Below are 16,080 nucleotides of genomic sequence, written 5' to 3'. Positions count from 1 at the left end.
GTCGTATATTGTTTTTGTTTTAAAAAAAAAATAACAAAATACGTTTATTCTTAGGCTGCATTGACTCATAGATATATGGCCAATAGTATCCTTAAAAACTAACATACATATTATATTATACAAAAATTGTTAGTAGGTATATATAAACTTAAATCTATGTTAGTAACACTCCATCATCATTCTTTGGTTCTCTTCCACTATATCCCATCCCGATTCGTGCTCATCACTTTCTCACATATCCTCATTAATAAAAATAATTCAATACACTTTCAATACACTTATTTAACTGTCAAAAATAGTTGAGTTCTATGCAATTTGTAAAAAAATGCCAACTATGATGTCGCAGATTTTTCACATCAAACTATAACCTACCGTATATGTACCGTATATATATACCTAATATAACTTACTGCTTTTTACTTGTTTTGTATGTAGTGTCACCGACACACACCCACAGGGATCACACTGATAATTAAAAAATGAAAAATTCACACGTTTAACAATGAATATATTAATATCAGAACTTACCTTATAAGGTGGTGGTTCAGGTACATTGTCGCCTTGCTGTCTCGCCACTTGCGCGGCGCGTAACCTCAAGTGAGCCTCTAAGTACCTGCAATAGAAAGATTACAGTCAGAACATACCAAAAAATAAGTTTCCTAATTATTGCTTTCATCGGTTGCAGTTGAGTACCAGGCCCTGGTACATAAAAGGCCTACGACGGAACACGACGGTTTTTAGTCAGTAAGAGTCTGACACTCCCTCACCGCTGCTAACCCACAGCGGGAAGGGTCATTTGATGATTTTTGACGTCGTTAAAAAAAAATCTCCTCAACCCAGTTACTCGGGCAACCCGATATCTCTCTTTTGGTGGGAAACCAAAAATAAAAAGACCGTTCCCGCTGTGGGTGCAGCGTGAGGAAGTGTAACTCTTACTGAGTAAATCCAAACATGTTCCTACTGGAGCCCTTCATGTACCAGCGCCGCGGTAACTCGCACGGACAATCCCTTGAAGTCCACTCTGATATAATCTAATACTAGCCGTGTTCATGCGGTTTCACCCGCGTCTCGTGGGAGCTACTGCCCATACCGCGATAAAATATAGCCTATTTTACTCAAGAGTAGCTTTCAACGGTGAAAGAATTTTCCAAATCGGTTTACTAGTTTCGCAGCCTTTAGGGTAGAAACAATATTTTTTTTCTCTCTTTATTACATTAGTTTAGCTTACATTACCTTCTAAGCGCGACGCAGACGTGTCGCACGATCTGCCTGGCGGCGCAGGTCTCGTCGTCCGACACTCGCGACTGTCCTGGTATATATAGTATGTACAGTTTACCTTCTAAGCGCGACGCAGACGTGTCGCACGATCTGCCTGGCGGCGCAGGTCTCGTCGTCCGACACTCGCGACTGTCCTGGTATATATAGTATGTACAGTTTACCTTCTAAGCGCGACGCAGACGTGTCGCACGATCTGCCTGGCGGCGCAGGTCTCGTCGTCCGACACTCGCGACTGTCCTGGTATATATAGTATGTACAGTTTACCTTCTAAGCGCGACGCAGACGTGTCGCACGATCTGCCTGGCGGCGCAGGTCTCGTCGTCCGACACTCGCGACTGTCCTGGTATATATAGTATGTACAGTTTACCTTCTAAGCGCGACGCAGACGTGTCGCACGATCTGCCTGGCGGCGCAGGTCTCGTCGTCCGACACTCGCGACTGTCCTGGTATATATAGTATGTACAGTTTACCTTCTAAGCGCGACGCAGACGTGTCGCACGATCTGCCTGGCGGCGCAGGTCTCGTCGTCCGACACTCGCGACTGTCCTGGTATATATAGTATGTACAGTTTACCTTCTAAGCGCGACGCAGACGTGTCGCACGATCTGCCTGGCGGCGCAGGTCTCGTCGTCCGACACTCGCGACTGTCCTGGTATATATAGTATGTACAGTTTACCTTCTAAGCGCGACGCAGACGTGTCGCACGATCTGCCTGGCGGCGCAGGTCTCGTCGTCCGACACTCGCGACTGTCCTGGTATATATAGTATGTACAGTTTACCTTCTAAGCGCGACGCAGACGTGTCGCACGATCTGCCTGGCGGCGCAGGTCTCGTCGTCCGACACTCGCGACTGTCCTGGTATATATAGTATGTACAGTTTACCTTCTAAGCGCGACGCAGACGTGTCGCACGATCTGCCTGGCGGCGCAGGTCTCGTCGTCCGACACTCGCGACTGTCCTGGTATATATAGTATGTACAGTTTACCTTCTAAGCGCGACGCAGACGTGTCGCACGATCTGCCTGGCGGCGCAGGTCTCGTCCTCCGACACTCGCGATTCGTCTTCGTCAGCGCTGAGTATCGGTAATGTCGAGATCACGTTGTATAGTTTGCGGAGACCATCCTGGTAACAAAAATACATGGCACAGTTAATATTTGAGAAATCATCCCAATATATAAGTTCAGAAAAATATCCCTGTCGGTCATGGCAGCTGTTCTCATATAAGGAGATCAGCCAGCTGCGCAGGACATATAGTGCACGAGCATTCTTTGGGCACACTCATAGCGTGATGGGTCGACAACCCGGCACGACCGGAGTGAGATCACAAGCAGGACCGTATGTAGTGATACATACAATAATAACATGCGAAGATCATGTAGAATCAATGTAGAATTCAAAAAATTTTATTAAAATTTACAAAGTGATATCCGTTTGACTCGACAATGGAAACCGAGACAATTTGCCCAGCATTTGCTATAAGTACTTTACTAGCTCCAATTTCTTTAAGAGTACAATTAATTTAAAAATTAAATAAATGGGATGAACATATCGAGTAGAATAAATAGTCTCTGAATATATAGAAAAGAGAGTTTAGTATACTGAGTACTTTTTGTACGTCTAATAGCAATAAGAATACTGACCTGATGATCAAACTCTTCAAGTATGACCCTGAACTGGAAGGACAGTCCGAAGAACATCGTAGCGTGACAGCGGCCCGAGTCGTGTGAACACTCGAGTAGCCATAGCGCGTATCTGTATACAAAAAATATTATATATACGGAAGTTCTGCATAATTTTGATTAAAAGTAATCCGACTAAGATTCCAGTGACACTAAAAAATGGTTCTAATAAAATTGCTTTCTCGAGATTACTATGTATAGAACTAAAATAGCTTTATTCTACGATTCTTTCAACACATTAAAATAAGAAGGAAAAGACGTGCTTCAATCAGTGAAGAATCTAATTGGTGATTTTCAACGGGAAGATGGGTAAGAGCTTTTAATTTGTGACACATTGAGTACAGACAGACGGACACTGACGGACACACGCGTCTATACAAACTACTCACTTGACAAGATCAGCGAGCGTCCTCCTGGGCAGCAGACAGACCCTCTCCATGGCATCCTCGCAGTACGCCAGGTAGTACAGACAGACGGACACTGACGGACACACGCGTCTATACAAACTACTCACTTGACAAGATCAGCGAGCGTCCTCCTGGGCAGCAGACAGACCCTCTCCATGGCATCCTCGCAGTACGCCAGGTAGTACAGACAGACGGACACTGACGGACACACGCGTCTATACAAACTACTCACTTGACAAGATCAGCGAGCGTCCTCCTGGGCAGCAGACAGACCCTCTCCATGGCATCCTCGCAGTACGCCAGGTAGTACAGACAGATGGAAACTCCGGTAGCCGCTACTGACGGACGGGGGACTTCTAGAAATTTCTGTGGACAAAAACTGGTGTAAAAGTCATGGTAGCCTAGTGGTTGATGCTGCTATGGCTCTCAAATACGAGAGTGCCCGGACAGTATAAATACCAGCCAAATGCAAGTTTGAACCGAGCGTTAAGGGCCAAGAATCAGGTCTGTTGTATGGGAGCTAAATCACTACATAGTATAAAACAAAGTCGCTTTTTCTGTCATTTTATCCCGTCTGTCATTGAACATCCTTGGCAGTCGTTACTTGTAGTCAGAAGCCAGTACGTCTGTCACCAGTCTTACCAAGGGGTATCGGGTTGAGCTTGCAACTGGGTTGAGGAGGTCAGATAGGTAGTCGCTTCTTATAAAACACTGGTACACAGCTGCATCCGTTTAGACTGGAAGCCGACCCCAACATAGTTGGGGAAAAGCTCGGGAGATAATGTCTTTAATTATTATTATAGTAGATATACTGACCTGTAATCCCCCCATATTAATGAAGTCAATAGAGAATTTCTTATGACACAGCAGAGCGGCGAGGTACTTGAGTGCCTCGAAGGCGAGGCGCGAGTCTCTCGACTCTCGCACGTTGAGGTAGCCCAGGATCAAGCCGAGGGCGTTTTGTTCGAACACGTGGGATAGGAACTGCGGAACAAAATGGTAAGTATTAATTAAAATTGGAAAAAACAATCTTAAGAGAGAGAAAAACGGATTTTAGAAAATTGCGAAATATAGTTCAAATAATGTTTGATGGAGCGGGATTTTGTTTATTAGACATGAGTATAAAATAACTTTTGATATCTTTAACTCCGAAAGTTCTGTCAGTTAAAAAGATTTTCGATATCCTTCTAAATAATAAACGGGATAGTTTGTGTTTCTCTTTCACATAAAACTTCCAAATGGATTTTGATGAAACTAGGCAGTAAGATATCTTACTAGCTTCCGCCAGCGGCCTCGCTGCGACGAGTTCGGTTTTATCGCGTTTCCAAGAAAACTCTTCAAAAGTCCGGGATAAAAACTGTCCTATGTTCTTTCTCAAGGTCAACTCTATCTCTGTACCAAATTTTATTACAATCAGGTTAGACGTGAAAGCGAGACTGATAGAGTTGCTTTCGCATTTATAATATTACTAGGGATAAAAAAGGTACATAAATTATATACCTCACAAAACCATAATACTGTAAGTCTTACCTCCTGATATTCGCCCATAGGCGTCAGGTATCTGAGTATGAGCATCTGTTTGGTGGCGTCCGTAGGTGGGTGAATTTGTATATTGCCTGTCAACAATATTACATGTTACAATTTTATTATACCCTAATATTATGAGGCTGAAGAATTTATTTTTTGGATCGCGCTAATTAATAAACTAGTAACTTGTAAAGAGGGTTTAGTGAAGACAACATTGAAAATGAATTTGGACTCGTGGATAAATAACCGCCACACATATCGATCATGATGTTGAGCAACTTAACTGATAAGCAGCCTTCAAGAGGGGTATTGAGTTAACCCTGTAACTGGGGATGTAACAGGTTTGAGAAGATCAGATAGGCCGTTGCTAAATGTCACATTCTGGTACTCAGCTTCATCCGGTTAAGACTGGAAGCCGACTCATAATTGTCAAAGAACCAGTTATTGAAACCATGTACACAGAATTGTGTTGCTGAGAAGTTTGTTCTACCAATTCTTCTTCCCAACAAAACACATAAGAAATTGTGAATTGCGGGCGATTTTGGGGTCTGTCTTTCGTAAAATTGCCTTTCAAAAAATGCTGACTTCCAGCCCACTTTGAATTGATGACTCCTTTTTTATTTTCTATGGTTACATGGGTACTTAAACGGAGTATATATGGAGTAATGGAGTATACATACCTATAACATAGGTCTCCATCTCCGCCCAGCTGGAGTTGGAGGAGGTCTCGTGGTGCTGGGGGGGCGGCAGCGCGGGGGGGCGCGGCGGGGGGGACATCATGCCCCACGAGGGGGGGGAGCACGCGCTTACTGGGGCTAGAGGGGGCAAAAATGATTAATATACTTATAAAGAGCATTTAATTTGTGATTTCTTTTGATTTATTTCTTTATCTGTCTATGTCAATTTCAAAGACATAAAATATTGTAAAATCAAATAAAAAAGCTTTGAATATTGTTTCTTTCTGAAATGCAGTCATTTTTTTTTATTTAGACTTATATACTCAACATTATTATAGGTGACTTTGGCAATATGTATAAAAGCTTATGGCTATTTTATTATAAGAAAAACTATTTAGTTCCCTAAAAATTTCAAGAACTAGAGCAAAAGTATTTTACTTCATTTATTTATTAAAGATATATGAGCTAAACTATAAACTGTACATACTATTATAATGTTTGACTGGGGTCTCGGGGTCTTTGCTGGCGTGAGGGGGGGTCCCATCGACTAGCATATCACCCCCTCCACCCTCATCCTTCGCACGGTCTGAAAGAGATACAAATTTTTTTAGGAGAAATCGCTTTACAAACAAACAGAAAAAACATTTAAAAAAATAACAGGTTAGGGGAAAGTGGAGGGGGTGTCTATGCAGAGGTACACTCGCGCATAAAAGTGCTATTTTCACAACAAAAGGAACTACTCCCCGTACCCGGGTAAAATCATACGAGTAGAAGAAACATACAGAGCAGAGTTATGAAAATCTTACCTTTGTCGTCCGTGGTTGGTCCGTTGCTCTTAATATCATAACTAATATTATAACTTTATTAGTAACTATGTATTGACGAATGGATGGATGTTTGGATGTATGTAAGGATTCATGAATGGTTGCTCCTGTTTCACGCAAAAACTACTGGATATACTGGACGCAAAAACTAGATGGAGTTTGATGAAGCTAGGCAGTGTCAAAACTTGTATTTGAAAATAGGATGAATGCCACTTTTTGTCTACGTGCGGGAAATAGTAACAATCAGAAAGCGAGAGAATTAGCTAGTTGTAGATCTTACCTTTCTTGTCCGTGCTTGGTCCGTTGCATTTAATATCATTATTCCTCTTCTTGTCGAAGCGAGCAAAGTGTCGCGTTTGATTCGGCGGTGTCACTGCATTTTGGTTATTTTGCTGTAAAATAATATTATTATTAACATGAAACGTTGCATATCTGTATATATTCGTTTCTTAAAATAAAAAACTGAGGAAAGCCATTTGATGGAAGTTTACATTATATTAATACAGCTTATTATATTAGAATAACATGTATTTTAACTTAGGATGCGTGAAATCATGCTCTCGAGAAGCGAGTCAGACCTTGGGCAATAAAACGAACGAACGACGAAAACTGATGGGGATATTTTCGCCACTTCTACCCAGTAAAACACATTCAATACGAGATGAAGTATGACTTACTTTATCCTCTCTTAAAACGTGTAGCCTCCTTAACATCAATGGTACTAGCACTGCGTTTAAATCCCTGAAACAAACAATATTACAGTTTAACACCTCCTCTACACTACTCGCAAAGTTACTTAACAAAATACATGGGACAAGTTGGGACGGAGTAAGGCGAAGACTAGAGGTCAAGTCACGAGCAACTAGCCTCGAGCCACTAGCAGCGAACCACTAGCCACAAGCCACACATTTTTTTGGTGGTTTCAAGTGACCCGTCCCGCTATGGGTGCAGCGTGAGGGAGTGTCAGTCTCTTACTGACTAAAACCCACCATGTTCCTTCTTAAGCCCACATAATGGGCCCATTAACTGGCGCGAACAACATCGCAGCCCCGACATCACTAGACATTTTTTATGGGAGATATTCAAATGACATCTCCCACTATGGGTGTGTTAGACTCCTTCCGTAGCACCACAAAAACTTTTAAACGTCTGTTAAACGCATTTCAACGTCAGAATCTGTCATTTTTTAGAAAAGTGTTCAACAGAAATTTAAAAGTTTTTTTTTGTGGTACGACAGTCACTGCTTCAACGTCTTCACTCTTCAACTCACCTGAAGTTGGTGGCGATCTCCTGCACCTCCATGGCGGCTGCGAGCAGGCCGGTGCAGCGGCTCCGTGGAGTTGTTCGCCCAGTTCACTAGACACTCACCTGAAGTTGGTGGCGATCTCCTGCACCTCCATGGCGGCTGCGAGCAGGCCGGTGCAGCGGCTCCGTGGAGTTGTTCGCCCAGTTCACTAGACACTCACCTGAAGTTGGTGGCGATCTCCTGCACCTCCATGGCGGCTGCGAGCAGGCCGGTGCAGCGGCTCCGTGGAGTTGTTCGCCCAGTTCACTAGACACTCACCTGAAGTTGGTGGCGATCTCCTGCACCTCCATGGCGGCTGCGAGCAGGCCGGTGCAGCGGCTCCGTGGAGTTGTTCGCCCAGTTCACTAGACACTCACCTGAAGTTGGTGGCGATCTCCTGCACCTCCATGGCGGCTGCGAGCAGGCCGGTGCAGCGGCTCCGTGGAGTTGTTCGCCCAGTTCACTAGACACTCACCTGAAGTTGGTGGCGATCTCCTGCACCTCCATGGCGGCTGCGAGCAGACCGGTCGCGTAACATTGCAGCGGCTCCGTGGAGTTGTTCGCCCAGTTCACTAGACACTCACCTGAAGTTGGTGGCGATCTCCTGCACCTCCATGGCGGCTGCGAGCAGACCGGTCGCGTAACATTGCAGCGGCTCCGTGGAGTTGTTCGCCCAGTTCACTAGGCGGTGGATCAGAGCTTCGTTGTCCTGGAAACGAAAATTTTACGTTAATAAACCAACTGTTTAGCTTGTCTTAAGAATAAATAACCAGCACCAGTGTGAATCAAGCAAGTTTCAGAGCTTTCATACTAGCGTATTTTTCGCACCATCACGTTGTATTAAATGGTAGATGTCAATTGTTTGCTGTCGGTCGTATGCACGCGGCTCCTGTACGAACTGAGCGTTGTCACTCGGAAAAATCGAACGGAAAATTCGCTAGCGTGAAAACGCTGTTAGCCATAACTACACTACATATCCGAACTTAAAGTTCACGCAGGTGCAATCTGCTTTCTCAAATGGATTGTCAAGCTTTACACACTACGCATCAGTGACGGCGCCGTCATTCCCATCAAATGAACAACATTAGTTGATAAAACGAGGCACAACCTGATTTATTTTAGCATTTTTAAACACAGAATATTTTGACCTTGACCTTCGGTGTGACCTTTGACCTTGACCTTCAACATGACCTTTGACCTTGAAAATGCTTTTCTCTAACTATAAAAAAAATAAAGCGCTTAAAAATGTTATTTTTTTTGAGTTTGCTCTGTTGTTCATTCAAATAAATAACACTGACCTGAAAAACGACGCTCATCTCGAGTCCGGGCATGAGGTCAAGCGTGAGCCGGCACGCGGCCACGTTGAGCTTGTGCACGTCGCGGCCCGTTATGTTCTGTCGCGAATAGTACGTGTCGCGGACATAGTCATTCACTAGCTGTGGAGGTAAAAGAGAAAAAAATGTTAGAGATTTACCAAAATTATTCTATTTTATTTCAGTAAAGTGAGTAAGAGTGACAAAAAGTGTGATAAAAATTCCAACTAAATTATTTTCAAAAGAAATTACATAATTGAACCCTGGGATGATAATAATATCCTTTATCGTAGTTGGTTATGAAGCAAAAATATAATTTTATTAACCGAAGAGGTTGTCACAGATGACATTAAAGCGGGACCTCAATAAATAACGTGTTTTCGGTGTTTTTTTTTTAATCATTAGCATATAATTTTTATTTATCTTTATTGTATTTATCCATTTAATTCAGGCAGGGTCTTAAAAAGTACCGGCTATAGTGCTAGGTTTAAACCATTATCTTAAACAAAAGGTTCTGGAATAAACCTAGCAAGAAGTCAGTACGCACTCTTTAACACTACATTCTTTGTTACTCATTTTAAAGCACTAATCTTTTCTTGTCCAAAAAGCTGTCTATAAAGAAGTATTTTATTATTTACCTTAGTCATAAAATTGTCTTTCTTAAACATGACCTTGAGCGCGTGACCCAGGGCGCACTCAGGGTCGGTGCGGGACGGATGCCTCTCATCGAAGGGATCCGGGTCTTTCTTCATGAAGTTCTCCGTCTCCGCTTCTATGATCTCCGCTATCCTGGTGGAGAAGGTGGATAAATATATTATAAGACGTCTTTGCACAGTATGGAGGATAGGTGTTAACATAAAAAATAAGTTAATTTGAAAAATTGTCGTTGGTGTACCTTATTATTAAATAAATAAATAAAGATATATAACATGCTGGAAGTTGGGGGATTTAAACACCCGTGCATCGGAGAGCACGTAAATGTCGGTTCTGCCCCTGATCTTTCTCCGGTGGTGTCGGATTCTTGTCCTATTGGGCTATGAGAGTGAAGGAGTAGTGAGTGCACATGTGTCTAAGCAAATGCTTGTGCACTATAATACGTCCTGTGCAGCTGGCTGATCTCCTTATGTGAGAAAAATCGCAGTGGCCGACAATGTAGTTTCTGTAATTTAGCTCCACAACAGTGAAATATTTCAAATTGCATTCGTACTTTCTGAGAATAATGAGTTAAAAAAAAACTCTTGAGCATTACAATGAGAGATTAATAATACTACCAAAAATAATATCTGCGCAATTTAATTAGCCAGAAATAACGCATTTTTTTCACATTTTGTTTGACCATAAAGATAACCTTTTGACATATCACATCCATTTTAATTGAGGACCTTGCAGCAAAAGGGAGAATGTTTCTTGCACTACTAGCTACACCCCAGCGGCTTTATGAATTCTTCCCATACCCATAAGTTAATAATAATTACATTAGCAAAAATAGCCTACTTAATCGGGGATAGTGTTGCCTTTTTACTATATTAAAACATATCTATAGTATAGTTTAATGGGTTTTTAGTTGCATGCTAAAGTTAATAATTAATTGTACACAATTTCGTTGGCAATAAAGGCTTATAAGGATAGGATATTACCTGCTCCCGTTCCAATGTTTATGGCAGAAGAATTACAAACTTTCAAGTAATTTTTGAGCTTTTTGTTGCAAACAAACATATCGGGGTAATAACATTAGTTAGTGTGAATGTTATAAATATTATTGTTATTTATCATAAGCATAAGACAAATCAATGGATCATAAAATTGCTATAGATATAATTGTAAGATAGACATTAACAATGTATGAATCAACATATTCAATAATGAGATTAGATAAATCTATCTACATACTTGCTATCGATACTTTTTTTTCAAAGTTAAAGTCAGAAATATTCAAAGCTGAAGAGTTTATTTCAACATTCCCATTTACAAGGATCTAATATTTTGATTTGAAAAAGTGTTAGTTAGACAGCTCATAAACTACTATAGACTTGGACTATAGGCTTGTAAAACACTAGTACTCAGCTACATCCGGTTAGACTGGAAGCCAACCCCAACATAGTAGGGAAAAAGGCTCAGAGGGTGATGACTGTAGGCTCCTTATAGCCAGGAGTGCAGAGAAATTAGCATGAGGCTGTGGGGCGAAACCGCTGGAGAAAGCTAGTTGATACATATATTAGAGAAACAATATATTTACTTGTACATTCTATAGACAGTAGTCTGATTCTTATGTTAAAAAATCTTTCAATTTAAAGTAAGAAAGTAAGGGATATCCTAAGGGCAATGGGTCAATAAGCTATACACATAGGGCTGCCATCCGTCCGGGTTTCCCCGGATTTGTCCTCGTTTGGAGGCCGTCCGGACGGGCTTTCAAGAAGTGTCCGGGGAAAACCCGGATGCGATTTACGTAAAACGTCCGGGTTTTTTTAATATTTGTCCGGGTTTGGCGAAATTCGAGATGGCAGCCCTATATACACATTATAATTATTATCTAAATTGTAATCTAGAGCTTGGAAAATCTAAAAAAAGTTACTTTTTTCTACTATTTGTGATCATTGTAATAGGCAGAATTCCCAGCATAAGATGATTTACTTTTTATTACCTTGCAATAATCGAAAAAATAAATAAAATCGCTTTTTGATTTGTTTATCATATCATGATTATGTGTTTACATGTATATTTCATAAGATTTTGAAACAACAACGAAATTGTGAAACAATTTGAATCATCCTTCAACTTGTTGCCTCAAGTCTTTAATGTATTTGCAAAATACATCAATATTATCTATACTAATATAATAAACAGGAGATATTAAGGTTAAGGTTTTGAAACTACTGAACCAATTTGAAAAATTCACTGTTGAGAAGAGTGTATCTTCCTGAGTATCATAGGCTATATTTTATCCCGGTATGGCCAGTAGTTCCCACGGGACGCTGGTAAAACTATGACAAAGAAGTATTTCCCTTGAAATGCGGGTATTACTTTACTATATTAAAAATTCCATCATTTTTTGCAAATAAATGATTTCTGATCCTAGTAATCCTACTCTTATTAGACAAAATGGCTGAAATATCGGAAATTGTGTATAAAATATAGATTGAAACACAAGCTGGCCTAAGGATCAGTTCGATCTGCATATGTACAGTGACTAGCCGTTTTCCTGCAGTTTCACCCACGTCATGTGAGAACTACTTCCCGTACCCGGACAAAATATAGCCTATGTTACCCAAGGATAGTCTAGCTTCCCAACAGTGAAAGAATTTTTCAAATTGGTTCAGTAGTTTCTGACCCTTCGTGGTGCAAACAAATAAACAAGAAAATGTTTTCTCTTTATTATATAGTATGTATAGACTGGAATTTGTATTTTGCCTTTCTAGTAACATTGCTTTACAATAGTTTATTGTGTTAATATAAATATAGATACTAACACTTATATAAAGATGATTATATTGCAAATAAAAGTTAAGCAGCCTCATTACTTCTAAACTTAATTTAACTTCAGAAAAACCTTGCCAACTTCTATATCACGTTCTTACATGAAATTGCGTGATCAAGTAATCTATTTTTAAATGTATATCTCACAGCCACATGTGTAAGCATACGGCAAAACTATCAATGTGCTAATAAAAATTTTTTTTCGCAATTTTATCAAAACAAAGAAGTTACCTCGTCAAAGTTGGTACTGGGTCGTAGCTGGGCGTCGTGTGCTGTTCCTCCCATTGTCTCAACAGCTCAGTTACCTCCTGTGCTGGTGCCGAATCCATTTAAAATCATATATTGTTAGTAGTTTATAACCTCACTGGCCAACAACTTTGTCACTTATACCGTAACGACACGACACGACGATTAATATACTAAAAATTTTATTTGCATTATAGAAGCTATAGATTATTGTACATTTTATTATAAAAAATAATTGCTATATTAGAACTACGTTAAAATGCAACGTTTTGTCTTAATACCGCGCACTCGTACAACAAATTTTCATGCCAGGGATATCACCATAGAAATTGAATTTCTACTATGCTTTAAGTAACTGCGTATGTCATTCATTTTTAACCGTTTTTCCAAAAGTTGCTCACGCATGCTGTCATAACTCCGTAATTTACTAACCGATTCCTATTTTTATAAGAATTTTTCACTAAATTTTTTCCTTCTAATAGTATAAATAGTGGTATAATGTATAATCATCAGCAAGGATATTGAGCCCTGACCTTCACCTGAGCAGAAGTGATTTATTGGTTTATTGCCTAAAGTGTACAGAGCGCAAAGAGCTCCCCACTCTTCCACCGAAAGCTCATTTTCCGTGCCGATAACTATATATCAAACAAAACACCAACTTTTAGGCTGATTTTGGACTTTTCGCTTTTAATAAAGAAATAAAAACCTACATTTCTTTGCCTTGCAGTTGCAGTGTTTATTTTGATATTTTTTATTGCGTACATCGAAAAACAAAGCTAATGGTGAAAAACAGCTTTATACTATTTTGATTGAAAATAAAAATAATGAACGCAGGTTTTGGTAATTGTCTAAATAGGTTTTTTTCAAAGTTGGTTATTATTTTATATTTGAAATTGTATTACGACGATAACGATTTAAATATGACGGCGCCACCGTCGATGTGTCAACCGTCGATCTGTCAACGGTGGACCTTATATAAAGCGGCGCGCGCGCACGACTCGGGTCGCCTACGCAAACGGTGGCAAGTTACCAGATGCCCGACGGAGAAGGCCGTCGTAAACCGTCTCGCGGAGAGAATTAAGGCCGAGCTCAACGCACACCGCAGCGAGAGCTGGGAGGCCCGCATCGACGCTGTCGACGGCGACTGGCCGTCTATACACAGACTGTGCCGACAGCTGTCGAACACCCCAGCTCCAGTGCGGCCGCTGCTGGACAGCGGCGGGGCACTTAGATACACCGCACCAGACCGCGCGGAGATCTTTGCCGAGCACCTGGAGCGTCAATTCCGCCCGAACGACACGCAAGACGCAGAACACGTCGCAGCAGTCGAGAAACACCTTGGGGACTACTTCGCATCGCCGATAGCCTCTGAGGAAGACCCTATTTTCTTCGCGCCTGGCGCAGTCAGACGCGCCATCCTCCGGACCAAGCTGAAGAAGGCCCCCGGTGCTGACGGTATCACCAACACAGCGCTGCGCCACCTGACGTACCGTATGGTCGTGGCCCTGGCGCGCCTGTACACGGGGATACTGCGCACGGGGACCTTCCCCCGCATATGGAAGGAGGGGCGCGTTATCATGCTGCCCAAGGCGCAGAAGAACGTGCTGAAGCCAGAGAGCTATCGGCCCATCACTCTCCTGCCCACCATCTCCAAGGTGTTCGAGCTGCTCCTGCTGCGACACCTCACCCCGCACCTGACGCCGCGCCCAGAACAGTACGGGTTTCGGGCGGAACACAGCACGACGCTCCAGCTGACGAGGGTACTGCACCACTTCGCCAACACGGTGAACAGGCGTGAACACGCGGTTGCAGTATTCCTCGACATGGAGAAGGCTTTTGACCGGGTCTGGCACCCCGGTCTCATATACAAGATCTCCATGTCGGATACGCCCCGCCGCATAACACAGGTGATCTCCAGTTTCCTTACAGGTCGCACAATACGTGTGGTGGTCGACGGCGCGCTATCAAGCGCGCGCCCGGTGAGAGCGGGAGTGCCGCAGGGAAGCTGCCTCTCGCCCGTCTGCTACTCACGGTACACCGACGACATCCCCTCGGCGGAGGACTCGACACTTGCGCTGTATGCTGACGACGCCGCGTACATCACGACGTCGATGAGCGCGAAGCACGCGATCGTCAAAATGCAGCGTGTCCTCGACCTCCTCCCCGAGTGGCTGTCCAAATGGCGGCTGTCGGTGAACGTGGGTAAGACGCAGGCGATTCTCATCGGGGGCGGCCCCGCACGACCACCCAAACTGGCACTACAAGGCGCCGAGATCGAGTGGTCGCCCCGGGTCAAGTACCTGGGCGTCACCATCGACCGGCGCCTCACCATGGCTGCACACGTCCGGCAGGTCGCCGGTAAGGGCAGGGTAGCCCGCGCCTTGCTCAAACCAGTGCTCTCATCCCGCCTCCCGCTGCGTACCAAACTGGCGGTGTACAAGACGTACATCCGGCCGGTACTGACGTACGCCGCCCCAGCCTGGTTCGCCCTCACTAGCGAGAGGAGCCGCAAGACGCTGCGCTCACAGCAGAACGCATGCCTGCGGCTCATCGCACAAGCTCCCCGCTATGTCAGGAACGACGTCCTCCAGCGGGACCTTAAGATGGAGAGCCTGGACGAGTTCGTGCGCCGGCTCAGCGAGGGCATGTTCGCGCGTGCAGACGCATCTGCTTGGCTTCACGTCAAGCACCTGGCGCCCTTGCACGCGCGCCCGCCTGACGCTAAGGCCTTACCGCGCGACCTCCTGCCGGACGTGCCGCCACCACCGGACTGACGACACCCGAGCTGGCTGCACCCATCTACACACAGCCAGCTCACACAACAGACACTCCACATACACGATATACATTCGGCGAGCGTCGTGTGCTAGGTTAATATAGGCACGACGCAACCCGCCACACAATCACGACTCCACAACATTGTACTCACGCAATACCGTGTCGCGCAAGCGCGCACACGGTGGCGCACACACTGAGCGGCAGTACACACACATACAAGCCGCTCATACATACATAATCGGCCCGTCGGCTGGAGCGTGACCGGCTAGCTCTGGAAGCGTTACAGTCGCGGGTCTAGCATACCCGTTGTTAAGGGGCGCAGAGCCGGCGTCTCTGTCGCTGGTCGTCACCCACCGGGCCTCCCCCGGGTAACCGGGGGTCTCACCTGGCGGGGACTGACCGCCGAGATGCCGTGAAGAAGCGGCAATGTGCTGCCGCCAGCGCACCTGCAAACAAACACACGACATATTAACACATAGGGCAGCGTCGCACAAACGCTGTCCTAACCTGCCGCGCCTATATCGGCAATCCAAGGACCTGCCCGTAGTAACGGGCAGCGGTTGGATCCCGCGGGAAAGGGGCATAGCCCTGT

General features: G+C 43.8%; 1 protein-coding gene across 1 annotated transcript in view; it reads right to left on the bottom strand.

Moving 5' to 3' along the window:
* Positions 1-13,051, bottom strand: part of LOC110383520 (protein mahjong) — a 37,618-nt gene extending 24,567 nt beyond the window's left edge. Inside the window, exons 1-14 of the mRNA XM_064042873.1 lie at positions 12,696-13,051; positions 9,629-9,779; positions 8,976-9,113; positions 8,262-8,386; positions 7,070-7,133; positions 6,673-6,784; positions 6,056-6,154; positions 5,572-5,706; positions 4,895-4,980; positions 4,181-4,348; positions 3,597-3,730; positions 2,919-3,030; positions 2,264-2,400; positions 529-613 (exon numbers count right to left, since the gene is read on the bottom strand). Coding sequence (XP_063898943.1) covers positions 529-613; positions 2,264-2,400; positions 2,919-3,030; positions 3,597-3,730; positions 4,181-4,348; positions 4,895-4,980; positions 5,572-5,706; positions 6,056-6,154; positions 6,673-6,784; positions 7,070-7,133; positions 8,262-8,386; positions 8,976-9,113; positions 9,629-9,779; positions 12,696-12,793 — 1,644 coding nt within the window. The 5' untranslated portion in view covers positions 12,794-13,051. The remainder of the gene's footprint in view (positions 1-528; positions 614-2,263; positions 2,401-2,918; positions 3,031-3,596; positions 3,731-4,180; positions 4,349-4,894; positions 4,981-5,571; positions 5,707-6,055; positions 6,155-6,672; positions 6,785-7,069; positions 7,134-8,261; positions 8,387-8,975; positions 9,114-9,628; positions 9,780-12,695) is intronic.
* Between the last annotated feature and the right edge of the window lie 3,029 nt (positions 13,052-16,080).

Source organism: Helicoverpa armigera, chromosome 30 (genome assembly GCF_030705265.1).
Source record: "Helicoverpa armigera isolate CAAS_96S chromosome 30, ASM3070526v1, whole genome shotgun sequence".
Lineage (NCBI taxonomy): Eukaryota > Metazoa > Arthropoda > Insecta > Lepidoptera > Noctuidae > Helicoverpa > Helicoverpa armigera.
The sequence above is the reverse complement of the archived record's forward strand: the minus strand, read 5'-3'. Positions and strand labels throughout refer to the sequence as shown.